Here is a 27994-nt window from a genome sequence, read left to right as displayed (position 1 = left end):
AATTCTTCCTACTCAAAAACCTTGGCCATGGCTCTGTGCCTATTTGCCTGACGTTGAGACTGAAGTTCATCCCAGGGATTGGAGTCATCGCTGTCACTGTCAGTATTGTTCCAATCGGGCTTGAGTGGTGTCAGCTCAGGGGCAACTATATCACCATCCTGTGGGTGGGAACAAAGACACCATGGTTAACTACCGGTCTCAGGGGGAAGGAAAGTCATTCAAGAATCAAGTCAAGAGAGCATTATTGTCAGATGTCCGAAAAAGGGAAAATGAAATTCTTACTTGCAGCAGCACAACAGATAGGTAAACATAGTACACATAGTACTCTGTAAAACCCACAATAAACAAACAAATTCAGCACAGTACACACACACACACACGTACACGCACACATACATAAACACCTATATAATATATATAAAAAGAAAACAGACAAATAAACAAACAATAATCGTGCAAAATCTAAAAAAATAATGCTCCCAAGTCTAGTTCAGAGCCTTTTTAGAAGTTGTGGTGTTTAATAGCCTGATAGAAACATAGAAAATAGGTGCAGGAGTAGGCCATTCGGCCCTTCGAGCCTGCACCGCCATTCAACATGATCATGGCTGATCATCCAACTCAGTATCCCGTACCTGCCTTCTCTCCATACCCCCTGATCCCTTTAGCCACAAGGGCCACATCTAACTCCCTCTTAAATATGAAGAAGGGTCTCGACCCGAAACGTCACCCATTCCTTCTCTCCCGAGATGCTGCCTGACCTGCTGAGTTACTCCAGCATTTTGTGAATAACTCCCTCTTAAATATAGCCTTTGAACTGGCCTCAACTACCTTCTGTGGCAGAGAATTCCACAGATTCACCACTCTCTGTGTGAAAAAAAACGTTCTCATCTCGGTCCTAAAAGACTTCCCCCTTATCCTTAAGCTGTGACCCCTTGTTCTGGACTTCCCCAACATCGGGAACAATCTTCCCGCATCTAGCCTGTCCAACCCCTTAAGAATTTTGTAAGTTTCTATAAGATCCCCCCTCAATCTTCTAAATTCCAGCGAGTACAAGCCGAGTCTATCCAGTCTTTCTTCATATGAAAGTCCTGCCATCCCAGGAATCAATCTGGTGAACCTTCTCTGTACTCCCTCTATGGCAAGAATGTCTTTCCTCAGATTAGGAGACCAAAACTGTACGCAATACTCCAGGTGTGGTCTCACCAATGCCCTGTTGTGGAGAAGCTGCTTCTGAACCTGGACGTTACAGTTTTCAGGCTCCTGTACCTTCTTCCCGATGACAGGAGTGAAATGAGAGCGTGGCCAGGGTGGTGTGGGTCTGACGATGCTGGCTGCCTTTTTAACGCAGCGACTCCTGCAGATTCCTTCGATGGTGGGGAGGTCAGTTCCCGTGACGGACTGCTAGGTGTTCACCACTTTTTGCAAATTTCTTTAAACTTGGCACAGTGAAACACCTTCATGAAAAAGGGAAGCAGCTGGTAGAGCAGCCAGACGCGGGTTCGATGCTGACCTTGAGTACAGTCTGTGTGTGGGGTTTGCTCGTTCTCCATGACCACGTGGCTTTGCTCCGGGTAATTGGCTTCTGTAATATTGTAAATCGCCCCGATTGTGTAGGATAGTGCTAGAGTAAGGGGTGATCATTGGTCGGCCGGCACAAACTCGGTGGGCTGAATGGCCTGTTTCAGCGCTATATCTCTAAAGTCTAAAGAAGAGCTCTGGGAGTGTCATTACAGACACAGGTCTCTGTGCTGGATCTTCACCCCTGGACCTTCCACGTTACCACCAAGATCCGTAAAGTGAGCTAAAGGTGGACGAAGCTACAGTTTTAGAATCTCACCCAACTACAGCGGGTGAATGTCAGCAGTGATGACACCAGAGCATAACACAGACAAAGAAACAATGTAGAAACTGTTACAGTAGACTGAGGCATCTTCCTCTCCCTACCCGGGGCTTGGTGAAGTTCCTGTTGATGCACCACTGCACAAATTGTTTCCTGGCAGCCTGCACACTCTGGTCGTCGGTCTTCTTGCAGTACACCTGGATCAGCTGCTCTGTAAACCTCTCTGGCAGCAGCTGAGATACCTAGAGGGGCAGCAGAGAGAGAAGGTCGGTATCCACAGATACAAGACCAAGGCCACCATCATCAAAGACTTGTCCCACCCCGGTCATTCCTCCTTCTCCCTGCTTTCCTCTGGCAGAAGGTGCAGGATCGTGAAAGCGCGCACCGCCAGACTCAGGAATAGCTTCTTGCCCTCTGTTATCAGGCTTCTGAACAGTCCTTGCATAAGCTAGAGTACTGTCCGATTCACCTCTACCCCATTGAGGACATTGGACCTTATCTCTGGGACTGATGCGCTACAATGCTGAGAACCATATTCTGCACTCTTGTACCTTCCCCTTTGGTTTACAGGTGCTCCTCAGCTTACCATGGGGTTCCGTTCCGAGAAACCCATCGCAAACCGAAAATATTGTAAGTCGAAATGCACTTAATACACCTGATCACGTGGCCGGAAGCGAGCTGCGGCTCGCTACGGGTCGCTGAGGCTCGCTATGGCTCGCTGCCGTTTGCACCATCGCAAAGTCGAAATATCGTAAGTCGAAGCATCATAAGCCGGGGAGCACCTGTACTTCATTGTATTCATGGATAGTAGTGATCTGTTTGGACTGCATGCAAGACAATGCACCTCGACACACGTGACAATAATAAACCTAAACCTTCTAGCAATGAGTTTATCAACACAGGGCACCAGCGAGTGACCGGATTGATCTGGTGATTGAAGAGGAAATTAGACTCTTGTGGACATAATGTGGTGAACATGCAGATGGATTTACCCCTGGATTACCCGAATGAGTGAAGGGCGTAGCTGCAGTATACAGGGCGCAGGTAGCATTGCGCCAGAGACCCAGGTTCGATCCTGACTACGGGTGCTGTCTGTGTGGAGTTTGGACGTTCTAGATCCTAAGGGGCAACTTCTAAACAAATCTAAACTGAAACTAAAATAACAGCAATTGACACCACACGCAGCCGCACAGTGCTGCGGTGCGTAGAGCCGTGTCTCACAGCGCCAGAGACCTGGGTTCCATCTTACACACGGCAATAATAAACCTTAACCTAGATAGACTGAGCCTTCGGAAGCAATGGAGCAAGATTCAACTCCGTCAACCAGAATGAAGAGCTGGGTCGAAGCCCAGGTCTGGATAGACCCCTGACACTTTAATGGCCTTGTTTGTTCATGTGATAGGAGCAGAAATAGGCCGTTCGGCCCATCAAGTCTACTCCACCATTCAATCATGGCTGATCTATCTTTCCCTCTTACCGCCATTCTCCTGCATTCTCCCTATAACCTCTGACGCCCATACTAATCAAGAATCCATCTATTTCCGCCTTAAAAATATCCATTGACTTGGCCTCCATAGCCTTCTGTGGCAAATAATTCATCGCTGGGAAGCAGATCGAAAGACCCAAGATGGATGCCCATCACTGCTCCACCACAAGACACAGTGACAACCACACCCCTGTTGTCCGTCAGTGGACTGATGGAGGGAGGCATGCTCACACAGAACATTACCTGGTCTTTACGGATTTTGACTGTCTGGTTGGGGTTATTCTTGCAGTAGAATCGGACCTTTTTAATGGGATCTTTCTCTGCCATCCCGTAGTCCATCCGAACAACCTAGGGAATTTTAATTATAATTATTATTCACGCTGGAAAACCGTGCTGCAAGCTGGTCCATAAAAAAAGATTCATACGTCTGAGACATCTTTCACAACCTTGGCGCAGCGGTAGACTTGCTGCCTTGCAGCTCTGGAGCCCCACGCTCGATCCTGACTACAGGGGCTGTCTGTATGGAGTTTGGTTGGTCTCCCTGCGACCGAGTGGATTTTTTCTGGGTGCCCCCGCCCTCCAAAGGCATACATGTTTGTATGTTGTAGAGTTGTGAATCTGTGGAATTCTCTGCCTCAGAAGGCAGTGGAGGCCAATTCTCTGAATGCATTCAAGAGAGAGCTAGATAGAGCTCTTAAGGATAGCGTAGTCAGGGGGTATGGGGAGAAGGCAGGAACAGGGTACTGATTGAGAATGATCAGCCATGATCACATTGAATGGCGGTGCTGGCTCGAAGGGTGGCCCGGGCTACTCCTGCACCTATTGTTAATTTGCTTCAGTCAAATTGTGAAATTGTCCCTAGTGCGTGGGATAGTGCTAGTGTATGGGGTGATTGCTGGTCGGCACAGACTCGATGGGCCGAAGGGCTGGTATCTGCGCTGTATCTCTAAAGTCTAACTCCAGGTTGGCTCACAGCCATGGTAACTAATGTCATTTAATGTTGTAATATAAGCAGAGCAGTTGAATTGTGATCCACAGACTAACAAGGGAATGTAGTTGGACCAACAAGTGCTTTTATGATACCTAGGCCAAATGGGTTCCTGGTTGCACGATTCAAATCTCCTCATTACAAAGTCCTGCTTCTGGTTCCCCCATTAAAGGAAGGGTGTGGAGGCTTTGGAGAGGGTGTAAAAGAGGTTTATCAGAATGCTCTCAGGAGAGGTTTGACAAACTTGGAATGTTTTCTCTGGAGAGACCAGAGGTTGAGGAGAGATCTGATATGATTATTTAGTTTAGTCACGTCACGTCTACCGACTGTGGTACATTGAAAAGCTTTTTTGTTGCGTGCTAATCAGTCAGTGGAAAGACAATACATGATGGCAATTGAGACATCCACAGTGTAGAGGTACATGATAAAGGGAATAACGTTAATAACGTTTAGTGCATGATGAAGTCCAGTAAAGTCCGATCAAAGATAGTCCAAGGGTCTTCAATGAGGTAGATAGTAGCTCAGGACTGCTCTCTCGTTGTTGGAACCTAACAACAGCAAGATTAACCTTAGTGGCAGTGGTGGGATTTGAACCCACGCCTTGATAGAAACTGAATCTTAAATCCAGCGCCTTATACCGCTCAGCCACACTATGAGAGAGGCATATGGGAGGATAGGATAAACAGTCAGAACCCTTTCCCGCTCAGGGTGGAAGTGTCAAAGACTAGAGGGCACTGTTTTTAAGGTGAGAGGGATAAAGTTTAAAGGAGATGTGTGAGGCAATTTTTTTTTTTTTTTACAGAGTGTGGTGGGTGCCTGGAACGCATTGCTAGGGGTGGTGGTGGAGACAGATACAGCTTGATGGCAATCATGTATAGTCTTTCTATTGACAGGATAGCACACAACAACAAAAAAGCTTTTCACTGTACATCGGCACACGTGACAATAAACTAAAGTAAGTCTAAAGAAGGGGCAGGCACTTGAAACATCACTCATCCTTTTTCTCCAGAGGTGCTGCCTGTCCTGCCGAGTTGCTCCAGCACACTGTGCCTTATCAAAAGTAAACAGTATCTAACCAACAGATTGAAAGCATTGCGATTACCAAGGTCCAATCTCTCAAATGCAGGGAGAACAGTCTTGAACATCCATTACTCACATTTACAATGAAATCTTCTGGACCAAGTTTGACCTCCAGAGATGTTGATGGGACAGCTGCAGCCATCTGATTAGCCAGCTCGTTAAATTCTTCCTGAATAAGACAACACACAGGAAAATGGGTTGGACTAAGACAAGGTTATCTATGACAAACCAATATCAGTGGCATCCTGCACCTCCACACATCAGAAAGGTGGTGGTGAGATCGATTCCTCGATTTAGTTTCGGTTTTAGTTTCAGACATACAATGTGGAAACAGGAAAAGACTGGTGTGGGCCATGAACACTACTTGGGTAAAGGCCATTGATTTTACGAATTCAGAATTTTGATGTCTAAAATTCAGAATTTTACATCAAAATTCATAATATGGCGCGTAATGCAACTTTTCAGCAAAAGAAAGGATGCACGCCAAATGCGTGTACGCGTTGCGCTACATTCATGTGTGAAAAACGACTGTTATTTCCAACAGTCTGTAGTTCTTGGACTACATGTACAATGTCAGGCCTATCATGAGTATATTCTGTTATTTATAGAAAGGTTATTGAACAGACTTTTTTACAACACAAAGAAAAAATTGTTTTGTTTTCTCTATTTTGCTTTTTCCTTGCACAAAATGTATGACTAAGTTATGAAAGAGTTTCATTTAAAAATGCATATACCTAATTTCATTGAAGACATACTTGATCCAGTGGTCTTCAACAGCAAATCACGTCCATGTCCCCCTCACCCCCCAACTACCTTCCCCCACTCCCGACTCCCCCTACTCCCCTCCCCCCTTTCCCCCCCATCCCACCTTTTCCCCCACCTCCACTCCCCCTCCCCCCGCTCCCATCCTCCCCCCACTCCCACTCCCCTCCCACCCCCACTCCAACCCCCCGACCCCCATTCCCCCCTCCCCTGCTCCCCTCCCCCATCCCCTCTCACATCACAAAGACAGCCTTCTTCCACCTCAAAAACATTGCCCGTCTCCGTCCATCCCTCTCCTCCACAGCTGCAGAAACCCTCAACCACGCCTTCATCACCTCCCGTCTGGACTACTGCAACAGCCTCCTCTATGGCGCACCCTCAAAAATCATCAATAAACTTCAATACATTCAAAACTCCGCTGCCCGTCTACTCACACACACCTCGATCCGTGACCATATCACCCCCGTCCTTTATAAACTCCACTGGCTCCCCATCCCCCAGAGAATCCAGTACAAAATCCTCCTCATAACCTACAAAGCCCTCCATAACCTGGCCCCATCCTACCTGACCGACCTCCTCCACAGGCACACTCCCACCTGCACCCTCCGCTCTGCCGCTGCCAATCTCCTATCCCCCCACATCCGGACTAAACTCAGATCCTGGGAGGACAGGGCTTTCTCCATCGCTGCTCCCACCCTATGGAACTCACTACCCCAAACCGTTAGAGACTCCCCCACACTCACCACATTCAAAACATCGCTGAAGTCTCACCTGTTCAGTACTGCCTTCAACCACTGAAGGTCACCTCACCTACTGTCTCCTTTCTCTGTTCATTTATTTATTTACTTATTTATCTATTTATTAATTTCCCTATGTTCTCAAAATCTCTGTAAAGCGTCTTTGAGTATATGAAAAGCGCTATATAAATAAAATGTATTATTATTATTATTATTATTATCAATGGGCCTCGCGCTATTTAGCGAGGCCAGCGGCAAGGTGAGGCGAACCCAGCGGCAAGTCGGGGCCAGCGGCAAGGTGAGGCCGGGCCAGTGGCGTGAGGCGAGCGTCGGGGTGGGGCGAGGGGCAGGGCTAGCGGCGAGGCAATGCCGGGCCAGCGACGAGGTGAGGCGAGCGGCGAGGCATGTGTTTTGCGGAAAAATGTGAGGTGAAATCGGAATGGCGGAAATTAAATAAGAAAGCGGAAACTTTCCGCCAAATTTGGACGGGTTGGGAGGTCTGGTAAAGGGCCGATTCATCATCAGTGGCACCGGCAACCCATCTACTATTCACCTGTTGGATCATGGCCTCTGCTGCGGGCTGCGTCTGCCCGATCCATTTGTACAACCTGCGGCAAAGCACATTGTTCAGGATTTTTCGGGCCTCCGACAGCTCAGACTCAGAGGAATTCAGGATCTGTTCAAAGATGTTGTCTGGAAAAACAACAATCCAAGGTCAAAAAAAAAAAAAAACGTGCACATCTAAACTAAAAGCACACGGTTTAATATCCAGAAATCTATCAGCCTCATTATTGAGACAGAAAGTAATGAAAGGCCTGGGTAGAGTGGCTGTAGAGAGGATGTTTCCACTAGTGGGAGAGTCTAGGACCAGAGGGCACAGCTTCAGAATAAAAGGACATAGCTTTAGAATGGGCGGCACGGTAGCGCAGCGGTAGAGTTGCTGCTTTACAGCGAATGCAGCGCCGGAGACTCAGGTTCGATCCTGACTACGGGTGCTGTACTGTAAGAAGTTTGTACGTTCTCCCCGTGACCTGCGTGGGTTTTCTCCGAGATCTTCGGTTTCCTCCCACACTCCAAAGACGTACAGGTATGTAGGTTAATTGGCTGGGTAAATGTAAAAATTGTCCCTAGTGGGTGTAGGATAATGTTAATGTACGGGGATCGCTGGGCGGCACGGACTTGGAGGGCCGAAAAGGCCTGTTTCCGGCTGTATATATATGATATGATGATGATAATCTCTTTAGTCAGATGGTGGTGGATCTGTGGAATTCATTGCCACAGACGGCTGTGGAGGGAAGTCATTGGGTATTTTTAAAGCGGAGATTGACAGATTCCCGATTAGCAAGGATGTCAAAGGTTATGGGGAGAAGGCAGGAGAATGGGGTTGAGAGGGAAAGATAGTCAGCCACGATTGAATGGCAGAGTAAACCTGAAGGGCAATATGGTCTAATTCTGCTCCCATGACTTACGAACTATTATGACCTTCCTCACAATAAGCAGCCTGAATGAAAACTTCCAAAACGGACTTGGATTTATAAATGAATAGCAAAAAGGTGAGGGGCAATGGGGAGAGAGCACGGCAGTAGGAATTTTTGGAAGGCCTTTACAGATAGTATTGATATGATTGTTTGGGAACAGCTCCATTCAAAACCGCAAGAAATTGCAGAGTAGTGGGACCATTACACAAATCAATCTCTCTTCCATTCACGACACTTACATCTCACGCTGCCGCGGCAAGGCCACCAGCAGAATCTAGGACCAGTTTCACCCTGGACAATCCCTCCTCTCCCCTTTCCCATCAGGCACGAGGTACAGAAGTTTGAAATGCACACCTGCAGATTCAAGGAGAGTTTCCTCCCAGATGTATTTAGGTAATGGTCCTCTCATCAGCTAGAGTGCAGTCCTGACCTCTCAGCTTCTTCATTGGAGATCTTTGTACTATTTTTAATCGGACTTCAACGTTATATCCTTGCACTGAATGTCGTACCCTTTATCTTATCTGTGAATTTAGGCCAACAACATGGCGCAGTGGTCGAGCTGCAGCCTCACAGTGCCAGATAGCAGAGTTCGATCCTGACTACAGGTGCTGTTTGTATGATAGATAGAGCTCTTAAGGATAGCGGAGTCAGGGGGTATGGGGAGAAGGCAGGAACGGGGTACTGATTGACAATGATCAGCCATGATCACATTGAATGGTGGTGCTGGCTCGAAGGGCCGAATGGCCTACTCCTGCACCTATTGCCTATGTTCTCCCTGTGATCACGTGGGTATCCTCTGGGTGCTCCGGTTTCCTCCCACATTCCAAAGACATGCAAGTTGGATGGTTAATTGGCTTCTGTAAATTGCCCCTGGTATGTAGACATAGAACTAATGTGAATGGGCGACTGATGGTTGGCATGGACTCGGAGGGCCGAAGGGCCTGTTTCCACACTGAATCTCTAAACGAAATTAAACTGTGAACGGCTAGATTGTATTCATGTAAAGTCTTTTCTTTGACTGGATAGTTACCAAACAAAAGCTTTTCACCGTTCCTCAGTACAAGTGACAACAATAATAAACGAAACTAAATGGCAGAGTAACCTCCTCCTCGGTGGACTTTTCCCAAGGTTTGAACAGTAGACTTAGGTCGGACTAAATGACAAGCGCACGAGAACAAAAGAGGAGCCAGCGGGGGGGCGCCGAGAACGAGGGGAGGGGGACTGGGAACTTTTGAAACTTTGTCGGCGGCAGAAATGTGGCGACCCTTTGTGTACTGCCTAGGCGAGGTCTGCTGTATGATTTTGATGAGTTATAGGAGTAGAATTAGGCCATTCAGACCATAAAGTCTACTCCACCAGTCAATCATGGCTGATCTATCTCTCCCTCTCAATCCCATTCTCCTGCCTTCTCCCCATAAGCCCTGACACCTGTACGAATCAAGAATCTATCAATCTCCATTGGCTTGGCCTCCACCACCTTCTGTGGCAATGGATTCCACAAATTCACCACCCTCTGACAAAATAAATTCCTCCTCATCTCCTTTCTTAAGGTACGTTCTTTTACTCTGAGGCTATGGCCTCTGGTCCTAGACACTCCCACCGGTGAAAACATCCTCTCCACATCCACTCTATCTAGGCCTTTCACTATTCCTTAGGTTTCAATGCGTCCCCCCGTCATTCTACCCAGATTGTATGCAAAAACAAAGAATTTCACCGTGCACGTGACAATAAAGTATCATTGAATTGAATCACCTGTGAGCTTGGTGTAAGCCTCCATGTCATCTATTGCAGTGGAGATCGTATAGATCTTCCCACCTGCTCCGCTGATCTGGATGTGTGGATCTGCCAGCACCATCGCCTCAGTGATCCTGATGGGAGTAAACACACAGAGTAATAGATGGATTCATTCAATGATAAATCAGGCCCTTCAGTCCAGCACATCCATGCTAACCACTAGATACCCATATATACAAATCTGATCCATAGCTTAAACATCTAGGACCAGGGGGCAAGGAATAAAAGGATGTACTTTTAGAATGGAGATGAGTCTTTAGCCGGAGGCTGGTGAATCTGTGGAATTCATTGCCACAGACGGCCATGGAGGCCAAATCCTTGGGGATTTTTAAAGCAGAGATTGATAGATTCCTGATTAAAAGGTTAGGAGGGAAAGATAGATCAGCCATGATTGAATGGCGGAGTAGACTCGATGAGCCGAATGGACTAATTCTGCTCCTGTGTCTTATGATCTTATGTTCATCTGGTCATCAGCCGTCTGTACCATGTTGATCCAAGAACTTGTCCAGATATTTAGAACATAGATCAGTACAGTACAAACACAGGCCCTTCAGTCCATCATGTCCATGGTAACCACCACATAACCATACATGCAAATCCAATTTGTAGCATTTGATCCGTGGCCTTCTGTACCGTGGTGATTTAACAACATAGATCAGATTTTGTTCTTTATAACTTTTCATATCCCTAGTTTCCCTCTCCCCTGACTTGTTAATCTGAAGAAGGGTCTCGACCTGAAACGTCACCTATTCCTTTTCTTCAGAGATGCAGCCTGGCACACTGAGTTACTCCAGTATTTTGTGCCTGTCTTTGGTGTCAAACTGCATCTGCAGTTCCTTCCTACACATAGATCGGTACAGCACAGCAACAGGCTCTTCAGCGCATCATGTCCACAGGAACCACCTTATAATCATATGTACAAATCTGATTTATAGCATTCAGTCCATAGCCACCCAGACCATTTAAGAACGTCCAGATATTTAAAAGATACAACATTTCTGCACAGGAACAGGCCATTCAGCCCACCAGGTCTGTGGCAGCCACCATGGAACTACACATACCAATCTTATTTAGATTTAGATTTTTTTTTAGATGTAGAGATACAGCGCGGAAACAGGCCCTTCGGCCCAACGGGTCCGCGCCGCCCAGCGATCCCCGCACATTAACACTATCCTACACACACTAGGGACAATTTTTTTTTAATACATTTGCCCAGCCAATTAACCTACATACCTGTACGTCTTTGGAGTGTGGGAGGAAACCGAAGATCTCAGAGAAAACCCACGCAGGTCACGGAGAGAACGTACAAACTCCGTACAGATGGCGCCCGTAGTCAGGATCGAACCTGAGTCTCCGGCGCTGCATTCGCTGTAAGGCAGCAACTCTACCGCTGCGCCACCGTGCCGCTATATTATTTATAGCATTTGGTCCACATCCTTCTATACCGCAGTGATTCAAGAACCCGTCCAGATGTTTAGAACATAGATCATTCAGCACAGGAACAGGCCCTTCAGCCCATCAAGTGCATGGTAACCACCATGTTGACATATATACAAATTCTGATTTATGGCATTTGGTCCACATGCTTCTGTACCATGGTGATTCAAGAACTTGTCCAGACATTTAGAAGGTAGAAGAGTACAGCACAGGAGCAGGCCCTTCGGCCCACGATGCCTGTGCTGAGGTTCAGGCACACTCACATGCAGCCGATGACGTTACCCACTCGGTGTTGATAGGCCCTGCGGTGTAGCATGTTGCGTGTGTGAAACATGTTGTACAGGTCACCAACCTCCTGCAGACGGAAAACGAGAGGTCACTTCACCCTCCTCAAGTGACCAACGGTCCTGGAGCAGATTAGACTTTTTTATTTGACACTTTTTAGAGATACAGCGCGGAAATTGGCCCTTCAGCCCCCCAAGTAAACGCCGACCAGCAATCACCCAGTACACTCGCACTATCCTACACACTAAGGACAATTTTAATAACAACTTATCAAAGCCAATTAACCTACAAACCTGCAGGTCTTTGGAGTGTGGGAGTCGTACAGCACGGAAACAGACTCTTCTGCCTATCGTATCCTTGCCGCCCAAGCTGCCCCATCTACACTAGTCCCACCTGCCTGCGTTTAGCCCATATCACTCTAATCCTGTCCTATCCATGTACCCGTCCAAATGTCTTTTAAATGTTGTTATAGTACCTGCCTCAACGACCTGCTCTGGCAGCTGGTTCCACACACCCACCTCTCTCCATGTGGAAAAAGTTGCCCCTCAGGTTCCTATTAGATCTATCCCCTCTCACCTTAAACCTATGTGTGGTTCTTGATTCCCCTACTGGGTGGTGCAGCTCTAGAGTTGCTGCCTTACAGTGCCAGAGACCTGGGTTCGATCCTGACTATGGGTACTGTCTGTACAGAGTTTGCAATGTTCTCTCTGACCGCGTGGGTTTTCTACAAGTGCTCCTCCCACATTCCAAAGACATGCAGGATAGAACTAGTGTACGGGTGGATAGGACAGGTTTAGAGGAATATGGCCCAAAAGCCTGCAGGTGGGACTAATGTAAATGGGACATGTTGGTCGGTGTGGGCGTTGGGCCAAAGGGCTTATTTCCACACTGGATAACTCAATGAATCAAGCAGGGCTTTGCAAAAACACACTCCAGAAGCTCCTCGGCTTCTCACAACATTCATCACCTTATCTCGAGTGCAGATGTGCTTCATTTTGCCGACTTCACAAACTCGAGCGAACTTGAGGAAGCGTTCAAAGTCAAAGTTGTTCCGGATCCCCAGGTGGTGACAGTCCCTTCAGAAACAAGACGAGACATCAATGGCGACCTCCGGCAGCCAGTGTTAAAGCATCCTCATGTCCGGCTGATCACTCACACGGAACGTGCCCTGCCCATTTAACAACCCGACATGCCTACAGGTTGGTCATGGACTGGGGTTGCCTGAGAGCCGGAGGTCGGCCCCGTGTGAGTCCCGGCTGTGGGCGGTGGGGGACGGGCCAGGGAGTGCCAGAGATCAGTTGCCGGGCCGCGCGAGTCCCAGCGGTCGGTTGAGGATGCGCCGCCAGAACAAAGAGGGACTCGACGTGGGGGTGAACACCGAGTATGAAGAGGGACCATCGGGACCATAATGAACACTTTTCCAACTTTGCCGGCACCCTATACTCTTTGTATATTTGTGTATTGTATGTAAAACAAAGAATTTCACTGTATCTAGGCACAAAAGTATCTTTCATTCATATCTAATAACTTTGGACTTGAGTCATGCACAATGTGCGAGAAGTATGGCGACTCTTATATACTGTCTCCAAGTTCCATACACTTGGCCTTAACTATGATTGTGGCTTTTGTACAATAATATTTTCACTGAACTGTATGGGCGGCATAGTGGCATAGTTGCTGCCTCACAGCACCTGAGACCCCAGTTCAATCCTGACCTTGGGTGATGTCTGTACGGTGTTTGTACGTTCTCCCTGTGACCGCATGGCTTTTCTCCAGGTGCTCCGGTTTTCTCCCACAGTCCAAAGACGTGCAGATTTGTTGGTTGACTGGCTTTGGTAAAAATAGTCAATTGTCCCTCGGGTATGGTATAGTGCTTGTGTACGCTGGTCGGTACAGACTGGATGGGCTGAAGGGCCATTTCCTCAGCAGGGACTGGAGCGCAAGGGAGAAAACTAGATCATGAGGTTCTGGATTCGAACAGCGAACACAAACTTCTCCCAGCAGAAGCAGTCAGGCTTGGTTTAAACGAACGTTGCCATGTCCCAGAGAGCTCCGACAGAGAAAAGTCATGGATCAAGGAAAGTCTAACCAAGATCACACGGAGACTCACCTGGCAAAGTAATCCCACTTATCGACATCAATCCCAGTCCGCTTATTGGCAACGATTTCATACAGAAAGCCTTTCTCCCGGGGACGGCCTTTGTACGGCCACTGGAAAGATGAGAGAGAGCAGACTTAGTGATAGACACAAGAGTAGTGACACAAGAAACGGACGATGCTAGCTGACAGAAACGGATTGTGGAAGCTTCAGTACAACAAAGGTTCAGATAGCTGTACAGCACAAGGATCTTTGGACATCAATTGACAAGCAGCACAAGGTTCTTGATAGGCATTCTTTTAATTTAAAGGAATAAATAGCACGCAGTTTTTATTAGAAGTTAATGTTTTTGTCAAACATATTGTGAATGGCAATAAGGAATTAGAGAGTGCGCAAGATTTCAATTGATCAATATGCAGGAAGGAACAGCAGATGTCAGTTTACACCAAAGATAGACACAAATTGCTGTAGAAACTCAGCGGGACAGGTGGCATCTTTGGAGAGAAGGAATGGGTGACATTTTCGGGTCGAGACAGGATTTTAGAGCATTACGGTGACTGGGACTGTGCTGTTCTCCTTGTTTAGGTTTAGAGATACAGCACAGAAACAGGCCCTTCGGCCCACCGAGTCCGCGCCGACCAGCGATCTCCGCATATGAATACTATCCCACACAGACTAGGGACAATTTACATTTATTCCAAGCCAATTAACCTATAAAATGTACGTCTTTGGAGTGTGGGAGGAAACCGAAGATCTCGGAGAAAACCCATTTGGTCATGGGGAGAACGTACAAACACCGTACAGACAAGCACCTGTAGTCGGGAACGAACCTGGGTCTCTGGCTCTGAAAGTGCTGCAAGGCAGCAACTCTACCGCTGTGCCACCTGTGTGCACAAGTGCATAAAGTGTGTCTGGACAACGGCATAAACCAAGAGGGACTCTCAGTCTGATGAAGGGTCTCAACCCGAAGTGTCACCTATTCCTTTTCTCCAGAGATGCAGCCTGACCCGCTGAGAGACTCCAGCATTTTGTGTCTATCCTCTTTCCTTGTTCCTTGGATCCATGGCATCACTTACCACTGAGCCCTTGGGATCGACCCCCACTCTGTCACCTTTTGTTGGCGGACCTTGGATCTGTTCCTTTATGAACTTCAGGTCTTCAGGTAACACCAAGCCATAGCTCAGCAGCACTGCTTCCAGCCCGTTGGAGGTGATCAGGTGCTCAAACATGGTTAGCGAAGCATCTTCATGCTATGTCAATAATAATTCAGAAGAGAGAGCGAGATATTACTCTGGGCAAACAAACAACAAATGAAATTAAAAGCTTTGTTCAGTTTAATTTAAGGGCCTCCTTCAAAGTGTGAAAACAACCTTGCACCAACACCATCTGTCTCCTACCTTCACCCGCATTTTGATTCCAACCTACAGGTAGCATTACCTTCCATTTCAGATCTTTCCGCGTCAGAGGAATAAATTTTCCATCAAACATATGCGAGAAGGGCCCGTGGCCTGGGGAACAAAAAGTCAGTGTTGAGATGGTAAGACCCTCAGGTCCCTGGCGCTGTGTGGCAGCAGCTCTAGTGCTGCGCCACCGTGCCGTCCCTAATGGACAACATCTACAATTCTTGCAATCTCTTGCGGTCTCGGGCAGGGAAGCTGTGAATATAACAAGGTGGCTGCAGTCCCACCAACCTCTACTTTGCCCGGGTGCTGCCTTCAGCCGTGAGGAACCTATGCCCCCTACAGGGCCAATCCCTCACCTAGATCGTGGCAGAGTCCGGCGATCTGAACACACAGGATGTCTCGGTGGTTAATCCGAAGTTCCGGTTGCCGACCACACAGAGCTTTGACCAGCTGTCCTGCCAGATGTGCCACACTGTGGGACAAAGACACAACGATAGAATAAAGACACACAAGCTTTTATTCAACAGCGACCTTCAAAATGTTGATGACCCCAAATACCCATTGTTGATTCAAGTGAATACCGTTGGTGGTCATAGACTGTGGAGAAAAAATGCCCCCTTTCCAGGGACACCTGTCCACAGATGTTTCCTCGGAAGAGCAGTAGATGGTCGGCTTGGGCAGAACCCTAGATGGCTCGCTGCCTGGACCATGATGCCACCTTGGCCAAGCAAGGAGGAGATCGACAAGGAGATTCCCCCAATTTGACTAATTTCCCCCACCTCTCACAAAAAACAAAGTGCTAGTATCTCAGCGGGTCAGGCAGCATCTCTGGAGAATATGGATGTTCATAAGTTATAGGAGCAGAATTAGGCAATTTGGCCCATCAAGTTTTTGTGGATACATGGAGAAAATATTGGAAACAAAAAATCCAACACATTCCAGAATTGCTCGCCCGGTCCTTACCCGATGGAGTGCTCAAAGCGGTTGTGGGAAGCCCCAGGGTAGACGAAGTAGATCCCTCCAAGCTGTTTAATGAAGCGGAGCCTCTGGAACTGCGGGGTGTCGATGATGCGGACGAGCATTGGGTGCATCTCAATGTGGCCATGAATCGGGTCGTTGAACACCTGCAGGGAAGTCAAAGCTCTCTGTTCATAAAGCATAGGAGCAGAATTAGGCCATTCGGCCCATCAGGTCTACTCCACCGTTCAATCATGGCTGATCTATCTTCCCTCTCAAACCCATTCTCCAACCTTTTCCCCATAACCCTTGATACCTGAACACCATCCTATCACCAGCTAGAGAGCGGTCCTGACCTACCATCTACCCCATTGGTGACCTAGGACTGTCTTTAAGTGGACTTTATCTTGCACTAAACGTTATTCCCTTTATCTTGTGTCTGCACACTGAGGACGGCACGATTATAGCCATGTATAGTCTTTCCACTGATGGTTATAGCAGGCAAAAAAAAACTTTTCACTGTGCCTTATTAGTTCCCAGCATCTTCAAAGCTTGAATATTCACGAGGTTGATAAGACATAGGAGCAGAATTAGGCCATTTGGCTGATAGAAACATAGAAAATAGGTGCAGGAGTAGGCCATTCGGCCCTTCGAGCCTGCACCGCCATTCAATATGATCATGGCTGATCATCCAACTCAGTAACCCGTACCTGCCTTCTCTCCATACCCCCTGATCCCTTTAGCCACAAGGGCCACATCTAACTCCACCATTCGATCAAGTCTACTCCACCATTCGATCATGGCTGTTCTATTTTCCCTCTCAGCTCCATTCTCCTGCCTCCACCTTCTAACCGATGCCCTTACAAATAAGGAATCTATTAATTTCCACATTATAAATACCCAATGACCTGTCCCCAACCTCCATCTGTGGTAATGAATTCTAACTGCTCTATAAGCTCAAACTGTGGAATTTATTGCCACAGGCGGCTGTGGAGGTCAACTCATGGAGTATTTTTAAAGTAGAGATCTTGATTAGTGAGGGCGTCAAAAGTTACAGGGAGAAGGTAGAAGAGGTTGAAAGGGGAAAAATAGATCAGCCATGATCAAACGACGGAGCAGACTCTATGGGCCGAATGGCCAAATTCTGCTGCTATGTCATGACTTCCACAGATTCACCACCCTCTGGCTAAAGAAATTCCTCATCTTCATTCTGAAGGTACGTCCTTTTATTCTGAGGCTGTGCCCTCTGGTCTTTGACTCTCCCACTGGTGGAAACATCCTCTCCACATTCACTCAATCTCGGCCTTTCATTATTCGGTAGGTTTCCCATTCGTCCCTCTAAACTCCAGCGAGTACATGTCCAAGGCCATCAAACGCTTGTCCTACATTAACCCAATCATCCCCGGGATCGTTGTTGTAAACCTCCTCTGGACCCTCTCAAACACCAGCACGTCCTTCCTCAGATATGAGGCCCACATTCATGTGACAGTGCCTGAGAGACAATCTACCGACACCAGGAGATGTTTCAATGCCCTGTCACAGGTATCATCTTACCTTCGCATCAATAGGGTTCTGCCAGAGCGTATCAATACAGTTGATCAATTTTAAACGGTCTCCCAGGGGGCTAGATGGAAAATAAAACAGAAATTTATATCCCTGTAAATAACCTATTGCCTCTCTTCTGCCCATTAATTGAAGGGGAGCACAGAAGCGTGGCTGGTTGAGCTGCTGCCTCACAGTACCGGAGAACCAGGTTCGATCCTAACCTCGGAAGGTGTCTGTGCTCCATCCGGGTGCTCCGGTTCCCCCCCACATCCCAAAGACGTGCAGGTTTGTAGGTTAATTGCCCCTGGTGTGTTGGGAGTGGATGGGAAAGAGGGATAACATAGAACATGGAAAATAGCAAATATTACTCTGCTATTCAAGAAGAGAGCGAACCAGAAGAGTGAAAACTATAGGCCGGTTAGCCTGGCTTCAGTGGTTGGTAAGATTTTAGAGTCCAGTTTAAAGAATGTGGTTTCTAAGTACATAGAAGCTCATGATAAAAATAGGCTGGTCAGCATGGTTTTGTGAAGGGGTGATCTTGACTGACGAACCAGATGGAATACTTTGAAAAAATAAATAGCAGGATAAACAAAAGAGTCAGTGGATGTGGTTTACCTGGATTTTCAGAAGGCCTTTGATAAGGTGCCGCACATGAGGCTGCTCAAGAAGATGAGAGCCCATGGTATCAGAGGGAAGATGGATAGCAGGTTCGCTGGATGGCAGATGGCAAAGTGTGGCAATAAAGGGTGCCTTTTGCGGTTGGCTGCCAGTGACTAGCGGGGTTCCGCAGGGGTCGGTGCTGGGGCCGCTACTCTTCACACGGTACATCAATGATTTGGATGGGGGAATTGAAGGCTTTGTGCCCCTACTTTCTCGACACTAACTGCCCCTCCACCTATCTTCGTATCATCAGCAAACTAGGCCACAAAGCTTCAATTCCCTCATTCAAATCATTGATATACATCGTGAAAACTAGCGGCCGCAGCACCGACCCCTGCGGAACACTACTAGTCACTGGCAGCCTACCGGAAAAAGACCACTTTATTGCCACTCTTTGCCTTCTGTCATCCGCCCACCATGCTGTCTGTGCTAGTATCTTCCCTCTGATCCCATGGGCTCTCATCTTCTTTAGCAGCCTCACGTGCAGCACCTGATGAAAGGCCTTCTGAAAATCCAGGTATACAACATCAACTGACTCTCATTTGACCATCTTGTTATTTACTCCCTCAAAGAATTCCAACAGTTTTGTCCGGCACGACCTCCCTTTTACAAAGCCTTAATCTAGGTGTTACAAACCTGTTTTATATTCTAGTCCTCTCAAAAGAAATGCTAACATCTTTCCTCCGGTCAGCTCATTGCCGAGACCCTGAGGTGAAGTGCACAAAGTACTCTGCGCATGCAGCAACTCAGAGCTTACCTCACGCCCAGTTGGTCCAAATCGAGATCTGTCAGATAGGGCAGGACTGCCCCGGATAGCTTTTCATCTGGAGAGAGAAAAAATATAGGGAAACAATATTGAAAGCAGCCTTCAATAGAAACTGTGCAGGGTTGCAGTTTGATAGACTTCACAGTCCTCTCCCCAAATAGAACAATCCCAGCCTCTCTGGTCGATACTTGTAACTGTGGTCCCTCAAAATATTCTCATGCATTGTTTCTGGGCCCTGCCAAATGCCTTGAACATTCTCCATACAGGTCCACCACCGATTTTCCATATAACTGATGGTCCGGCACCTCCTTTAATCCGGCCAAAATTTCGAGAGCGCACTTGATATTCCCTGGGCGGCCACAGATGGCGCTCTGAGTGTGACCGCAATCTTTCAGGACGTGTCCCTCCTCCCCGAGAAGTTATTTGTTTACATCTGCAGTTGTTGGTGGAGATCCCTCAGTTTTGTACAATGCTTAGCTTATTTTGCCTGCATTTAACCCCTCGCTACAGCTTCTAAGCAAGGACCAAGTGACGGTCATGGAGTCAAGTGTAAGCACATTACCCTCTCCTAACATAGAAGTAGCGTGATGGGATGGTCGATGGGCCAGCGTGGGCTTGGTGGGCGGAAAGGCCTGCTTCCATGCTATATCTCTAATCTAAACAAATCCCTTGGTCTAGTTAGAAATAAGAGGGATGAGTAGACAAAGTGGACCCATTGGGCCCATTCCTCCTAGAGCGGGGACAGGGAAGGGGAGAGGGTGTGAGTGAGTGAGCCCTGACCCAAAGCCTCTCCTGTATTGTAGCACCCTCAACCCCCCACTCAATCCCCCTTATCCCCGCACCTCCCCCCACTGACCCACTCCATCCCCCCTACCCACCCCCACTTGCCCCTCCCCTGCCCCCACTGCCACTTGCTCCTCCCCCACTTGCCCCTCCCCTACCCCCACTCCCCCCAGCCCTGCCTCCACCCCCATTTCCCCTCCCCACCTCTATTACCCCCTCCCCCTCCCCTCACCCCACCTCCCTCCCCTCCCCCTACCCCCTGCCCACACCCCACTCTCCCCCCCCACCCCCAATCTTACAGCGCCAGAGACCTGGTTCAATCCTGACTACGATTGCTGTCTGTACGGAGTTTGTACCTTCCCCCCGTGACTGTTTGGATTTTCTCCGAGTGCTCCAGTTTCCTCACTTCAAAGATGGACAGGTTTAGGCTGAAGCGCATGCGTGCGCTGTATCGCTAAACTAAAACATTCATTTCAATATTTCAAAGTAAAAAGGGACCACACCCTGCAATTAACGTACCCATTTTGCGATCTACTTTAATATAGCTTACTGTTAGTTCAGATTCATGATGCCCTGGAGCAACTCACGGAAAGCACTGCAAAACTCCTTGATCTCTGCCAGTGAAAGAGTAAAGGACCACAGGATGCAAACAAGTCAAAAATTGTTCTGCAATGGAAATATATCTGTTGCTTCACTGGTCGAAAGGAACTGCCGATGTTGGCTAACACCAAAGATATACACAAAATGCTGGAGCAACACAGCAGGTCAGGCAGCATCTCTGGAGGAAAGGAATAGTGATATTCTGAACTCTCGTCGCATGAGCTGCAGATAGCAGACCGCAAGGGTGGCGCAGCTGGAAGAGCCTCACGCCGTCTCACGGCGCCAGATACCCGGGTTGCATTCTGGCCTCGGGTTGCTGTCTGTATGGAGTTTGCACGTTCTCCCTGTGACAGTGTGGGTTTCCTCTGGCTGCACCGGTTTCCTCCCACATCCCAAAACCCTGTGCAGGGTTGCAGTTTAATTGGCCCTCTGGAAAATTGCCCCTAGTGTGTAGTGAGAGCTTGAGAAAGTGAGATAACATAGAACTAGTGTGAATGGGTAAGAGAGATGGCCAGCATGGACTCAGTGGGCTGAAGAAACTCTTTCCATGCTGGATCTCTAACCTGGAACATGCTCCAAGGAGCAGCACACCACATTCTCGAGGGTTTGGGGTTGGGCATTACACAGCAGTGTTGTCACTGATGCACAACTCCTATGTCTGAGTAAAATCATCTGATCATCATTATCTTTCTCTTCACTTGTTAAAAAAATCTTTTACCATCAAGCTTTCCGCTTTTTGCAAAGACCATTACTTTTCCATCCCTTTGTTGCACCATCTCTCTCCTAGTCCATTAGATATCCATGTGTAGAAAAGAACCACAGATGTGAAGGAAAGAACTGCAGATGCTGGTTTATATCGGCAGACACAAAATGTTGGAGTAACTCAGCGGGACAGACTGAGAGAAGCATCTCTCTCAGAGATGGAGAGAAGGAATGGTTGCCATTTCGGGTCGAGACCCTTCTTCAGATTGATGTCAGGGAAGTGGGCGGGACAGAGATAGAATGTAGTCGGAGACAGTAAGATTGGTGGGAGAACTGGGAAGGGGGAGGGGATGGAGAGAGAGGGAAAGCAAGGGCTATTTGAAGTTAGAGAAGTCAATGTTCTTACCGCTGGGGTGTAAGCTACCCAAGCGAAATATGAGGTGCTGTTCCTCCAATTTGCGCTGGGCCTCACTCTGACAATGGAGGAGGCCCAGGCCAGAAAGGCCAAATTGGAAATGGGAGGGGGAGTTGAAGTGCTGAGCAACCTGGAGATCAGTTAAGGCGGACTGAGCGGAGGTGTTCAGCGAAAAAATCGCCGAGTCTACGCTTGGTCTCGCTGATGTACAGAAGTTGACACCTGGATCTGCGGATACAGTGGATGAGGTTGGAGGAGGTGCAAGTGAACCTCTGCCTCACGTGAAAAGACTGTCGGGGTCCTTGGATGGAGTCGAGGGGGGAGATAAAGGGACAGGTGTTGCATCTCCTGCGGCTGCAGGAGAAAGTACCTGGGGAGGGGGTAGTTTGGGTGGGAACTACAGATGCTGGTTTAAACCAAAGACACAAAAAGCTGGAGTAACTCAGCGGATCACGCAGCATCTCTGGAGAAAAGGAATAGGTGATATTTCGGGTTGAGACCCTTCGGCCCACTGAGTTCATACCGGCCATCGATTGCCTGTTCACAGTAGTTCTATGTTATCTCATTCACTCCCGACACACAAGGGGAAATTGGCAGAGGGCCAATAAACCTGCAAACGCACACGTCTTTGGGATGTGGGAGGAAACTGGCGCACCCAGTGGAAACCCACGCAGTCACAGGAAGAACGTACAAACGCCGTGCGGACAGCACCGCTGGTCAGGGTCAAACCCAGGTCACCGGCGCATAACTTGCCTATGCTGACCACGATCCCCCATCTACACTAGTCCTACCTGCCTGTTTTGGCCATCTAAACCTTTCCTATCCACGTACCTGCCCAAATGTCCTTTAAATGGACAATCTCAGGTTATCTCTATAGTAATAGGGGATTCAATTGTAAGGGGAATAGATAGGCGTTTCTGCGGCCGCAAACGAGACTCCAGGATGGTATGTTGCCTCCCTGGTGCAAGGGTCAGGGATGTCTCTGAGCGGTTGCAGAACATTCTGGAGGGGGAAGGTGAACAGCCAGTTGTCGTGATGCACATTGGCACCAACGATATAGGTTAAAAAAAGGGATGAGGTCCTACAAGGTGAATTTAGGGAGCTAGAAGATAAACTTCAAAGTAGGACCTCAAAGGTAATAATCTCTGTATTACTACCAGTGCCACTTGCTAGTCAGAGTAGAAATAGGAGGATATTTCAGATGAATACGTGGCTTGAAAAATGGTGCAAGGGGGAGGGATTCAAATTTCTAGGACATTGGAACCAGTTCTGGGGGAGGTGGGACCAGTTCAAACAGAACGGTCTGCACCTGAGCTGGAATGGAACCAATGTCCTTGGGGGAGTGTTTACTAGTGCTGTCGGGGAGGATTTAAACTAATGTGGCTGGGGGATGGGAGCACGAGCAGAGAGACAGAGGGGTGTAAAATGAGGGTAGAAGCAATAGGTAGCAAGGTGAAAAGTAAAAGTGGCAGGCAGACAAATCCAGGGCAAAAATCAAAAAGGGCCACTTTTCAACATAATTGTATAAGCGGTAAGAGTGTTGTAAAAACAAGCCTGAAGGCTTTGTGTCTCAATGCAAGGAGCATTCGGAATAAGGTGGATGAGTTGAATGCGCAGATAGTTATTAATGAATATGATATAGTTGGGATTACAGAGGCATGGCTCCAGGGTGACCAAGGCTGGGAGCTCAACATCCAGGGATATTCAATATTCAGGAGGGATAGACAGAAAGGAAAGGAGGTGGGGGAGCGTTGCTGGTTAGAGAGGAGATTAACGCAATAGAAAGGAAGGACATTAGCTTGGAGGATGTGGAATCGATATGGGTAGAGCTACGAAACACTAAGGGGCAGAAAACGCTAGTGGGAGATGTGTACAGGCCACCTAACAGTAGTAGTAGAGTTGGGGATGGGCATCAAACAGGAAATTAGAAATGCGTGCAACAAAGGTAAAACAGTTATAATGGGTGACTTCAATCTACATATAGATTGGGTGAATCAAATTGACAGAGGTGCTGAGGAAGAGGATTTCTTGGAATGTATGCGGGATAGTTTTCTAAACCAACACGTAGAGGAACCAACGAGAGAGCAGACTACTCTAGACTGGGTATTGAGTAATGAGGAAGGGCTAGTTAGCAGTCTTGATGTGCGTGGCCCCTTGGGCAAGAGTGACCATAATATGGTTGAGTTCTTCATTAGAATGGAGAGTGACATAGTTAATTCAGAAACGACGGTCCTGAACTTAAAGAAAGGTAACTTTGAGGGTATGAGACGTGAATTGGCCAAGATAGACTGGCAATTGATTCTTAAAGGGTTGGCGGTGGATATGCAATGGAAGGAATTTAAAGACTGCATGGATGAACTACAATAATTGTTCATCCCAGTTTGGCGAAAGAATAAATCAGGGAAGGTAGTGCATCCGTGGCTAACAAGGGAAATTAGGAATAGTATCAAAACAAAAGATGAAGCATACAAATTAGCAAGAAAAAGCAGCCTACCAGAGGACTGGGAGAAATTCAGAGTCCAGCAGAGGACAAAGGGCTTAATTAGGAAAGGGAACATAGATTATGAAAGAAAACTGGCAGGGAACATAAAAACTGACTGCAAAAGCTTTTATAGATATGTGAAGAGAAAAAGATTAGTTAAAACAAATGTAGGTCCCTTGCAGTCAGAAACAGGTGAATTGATCATGGGGAACAAGGACATGGCAGACCAATTGAATGACTACTTTGGTTCTGTGTTCACTAAGGAAGACATAAATAATCTGCTTGAAATAGCAGTGGACCGGGGGTCAAATGGGATGGAGGAACTGAGTGAAATCCAGGTTAGTCAGGAAGTGGTGTTAGGTAAATTGAATGGATTAAAGGCCGATAAATCCCCAGGGCCAGATAGGCTGCATCCCAGTGCTTAAGGAGGTAGCCCCAGAAATAGTGGATGCATTAGTGATAATTTTTCAAAACTCTTTAGATTCTGGAGTAGTTCCTGAGGATTGGAGGGTAGCTAATGTAACCCCACTTTTCAAAAAGGGAGGGAGAGAGAAAACGGGGAATTATAGACCAGTTAGTCTAACATCGGTAGTGGGGAAAATGCTAGAGTCAGTTATTAAAGATGGGATAGCAGCACATTTGGAAAGTGGTGAAATCATTGGACAAAGTCAGCATGGATTTATGAAAGGTAAATCATGTCTGACGAATCTTATAGAATTTTTCGAGGATGTAACTAGTAGAGTGGATAAGGGAGAACCAGTGGATGTGTTATATCTGGACTTCCAGAAGGCTTTCGACAAGGTCCCACATAAGAGATTAGTATGCAAACTTAAAGCACACGGTATTGTGGGTTCAGTATTGATGTGGATGGAGAACTGGCTAGCAGACAGGAAGCAAAGAGTAGGAATAAACGGGTCCTTTTCAGAATGGCAGGCAGTGACTAGTGGGGTACCGCAAGGCTCAGTGCTGGGACCCCAGCTATTTACAATATATATTAATGATTTGGACGAGGGAATTGAATGCAACATCTCCAAGTTTGCGGATGACACGAAGCTGGGGGGCAGTGTTAGCTGTGAGGAGGATGCTAGGAGGCTGCAAGGTGACTTGGATAGGTTAGGTGAGTGGGCAAATGCATGGCAGATGCAGTATAATGTCCATCCCTTTCCTCCACAGCTGCAGAAACCCTCATCCACGCCTTCATCACCTCCCATCTGGACTACTGTAACAGCCTCCTCTATGGTTCACCCTCAAAAATCATCAACAAACTCCAACACATCCAGAACTCCGCTGCCCGTCTACTCATCCACTCCCCGACCCGTGACCATATCACCCCCGTCCTCTACAAGCTCCACTGGCTCCCCATCCCCCAGAGAATCCAGTACAAAATCCTCCTCATGACCTACAAAGCCCTCCATAACCTGGCCCCATCCTACCTGACTGACCTCCTCCACAGACACACTCCCACCCGTACCCTCCGCTCTGCTGCTGCTAACCTCCTGTCCCCCCCATCCGGAACAAACTCAGATCCTGGGCGGACAGGGCTTTCTCCATCGCTGCTCCCACCCTCTGGAACTCACTACCTCAAACCATCAGACTCCTCCTCACTCACCACATTCAAAACATCACTGAAGTCTCACCTGTTCAACACTGCCTTCAACCACTGACCGTCACTTCACCTCATTCTTCCTTTTCTGTTCGTTTATTTATTTATTTTTATGTCTTATTTACCATGTAAAGTGTCTGAGTGTGTAGAAAAGCGCTATACAAATGTAATGTATTATTATTATTATTATTATTATAAATGTGAGGTTATGCACTTTGGTGGCAAGAACAGGAAAGCAGACTATTATCTGAATGGTGGCCAATTAGGAAAAGGGGAGATGCAACGAGACCTGGGTGTCGTGGTACACCAGTCATTGAAAGTAGGCATGCAGGTGCAGCAGGCAGTGAAGAAAGCGAATGGTATGTTGGCATTCATAGCGAGGGGATTTGAGTATAGGAGCAGGGAGGTTCTGCTGCAGTTGTACAGGGCATTGGTGAGACCACACCTGGAGTATTGCGAACCATTTTGGTCTCCTAATCTGAGGAAAGACATTCCTGCCATAGAGGGAGTACAGAGAAGATTCACCAGATTGATTCCTGGGATGGCAGGACTTTCATATGAAGAAAGACTGGATAGACTCGGCTTGTACTCGCTGGAATTTAGAAAATTGAGGGGGGATCTTATAGAAACTTACGAAATTCTTAAGGGGTTGGACAGGCTAGATGCAGGAAGATTGTTCCCGATGTTGGGGAAGTCCAGAACAAGGGGTCACAGTTTAAGGATAAGGGGGAAGTCTTTTAGGACCGATATGAGAACGTTTTTTTTCACACAGAGAGTGGTGAATCTGTGGAATTCTCTGCCACAGAAGGTAGTTGAGGCCAGTTCATTGGCTATATTTAAGAGGGAGTTAGATGTGGCCCTTGTGGCTAAAGGGATCAGGGGGTATGGAGAGAAGGCAGGTACAGGATACTGAGTTGGATGATCAGCCACGATCACATTGAATTGCGGTGCAGGCTCGAAGGGCCGAATGGCCTACTCCTGCACCTATGTTTCTATGTTTCTATCTCAAAGCATGCACAATGAGATACAGTGTAGTTCTTAGAACACGGGAAATCTAACACGGGAATTCATCCAATAAATTGCATTACCATTAAATAGTGAATTGGTCATGTCGATTTAAGAAAAGGACATTACATGCAAAACATAATGACTCTAACCAGATGCTTAAATGGGAATAGAAACAATGATGTGGAATAAGACGGCCGCGCCATAATGCAGTCAATCTTATTAACGTTGCATATGTTCGTCTTAGAGCACGATGCATGCGGGCCTTTCATAGGGAAATGTCAATTACCCTGGAATGATTCAGAACTGTGTTGGAGATAAGGCTTTGCAAATGCCTTGTGTGGGTGCACTTGATGGTCTCAAACAGGAAAAGGAAATGTTCAGCCCCCCTCCCCCACCCAAGAGGAAAGGGTTTGCACGGTCTGTGGGAAGGGGTTTGCACGGTCTGTGGGAAGGGTTTGCACGGTCTGTGGGAAGGGTTTGCACGGTCTGTGGGAAGGGTTTGCATGGTCTGTGGGAAAGGTTTGCACGGTTCTCTGGTTGTATACTTGCCTCTAAATACCTGCTCGAACTTTCCCAAGTCTTGCATCCGCAGGAAGCGGCAGACATCCTCCACGTCCCATTCCTGGTAATTCGATTTACTCTGCTGCAAAGCTGTCCGCTCGGGGCTGCTTGTGTCGGGGCTGGAGGATCTCCCTCTCTTGCGCCGGTTCATCTTGCTCTGAATCTCCGCTGCGAAAGCTGCACCGACCCGCTACAAACTGCGCCTGCTCGCCGCCTCTGATTGACAGTTGTGGAGAGTCCCGGGAATCCGCCCCCCGCTCGCTGTCAATCACCCCCCCCCCTCGGGCAATGAACAGTGCAAACTTTATGCATACCATAATCACCCTGCCCCTTAAAGTTAACCCCTCTTCCAGCTTTTACTCCACTGCTTTAAACGTACTTGCAATTCGAGTATTTGTACGATTACTTTTTTCAAAATGCTAATTTATTTGATTGCAGATGCTGGTTTACACCTCAGAAAAACATAATGCTGGAGTAACTCAGCGGGACAGGCAGCATCTCTGGAGAGAAGAAATGGGTGACAT

General features: G+C 47.6%; 1 protein-coding gene across 2 annotated transcripts; it reads right to left on the bottom strand.

The window, feature by feature from the left end:
• On the bottom strand, positions 1-27672 carry LOC144604419 (deoxynucleoside triphosphate triphosphohydrolase SAMHD1-like). 2 transcript variants are annotated; one of them, XM_078418811.1, is made up of 16 exons: positions 27459-27672; positions 19308-19374; positions 17900-17969; positions 16352-16512; positions 15745-15860; positions 15423-15493; positions 15062-15235; positions 13998-14098; positions 12855-12963; positions 11866-11957; positions 10124-10239; positions 7447-7586; positions 5471-5563; positions 3570-3674; positions 1945-2082; positions 1-158 (listed from the first exon to the last, which is right to left on the bottom strand). In XM_078418811.1, the coding sequence occupies exons 1-16, from the start codon at positions 27619-27621 to the stop codon at positions 9-11; spliced, it is 1866 nt and encodes a 621-aa protein (XP_078274937.1). In that variant the 5' UTR covers positions 27622-27672; the 3' UTR covers positions 1-8. The 2 variants fall into 2 exon arrangements, with proteins under 2 accessions (XP_078274937.1, XP_078274938.1); XM_078418812.1 differs by having other exon boundaries at positions 3627-3674.
• Positions 27673-27994: the final 322 nt, after the last annotated feature.

This window comes from Rhinoraja longicauda, chromosome 22 (assembly GCF_053455715.1).
Source record: "Rhinoraja longicauda isolate Sanriku21f chromosome 22, sRhiLon1.1, whole genome shotgun sequence".
Lineage (NCBI taxonomy): Eukaryota > Metazoa > Chordata > Chondrichthyes > Rajiformes > Arhynchobatidae > Rhinoraja > Rhinoraja longicauda.
This window is presented reverse-complemented; position numbering and strand designations above follow the sequence as displayed.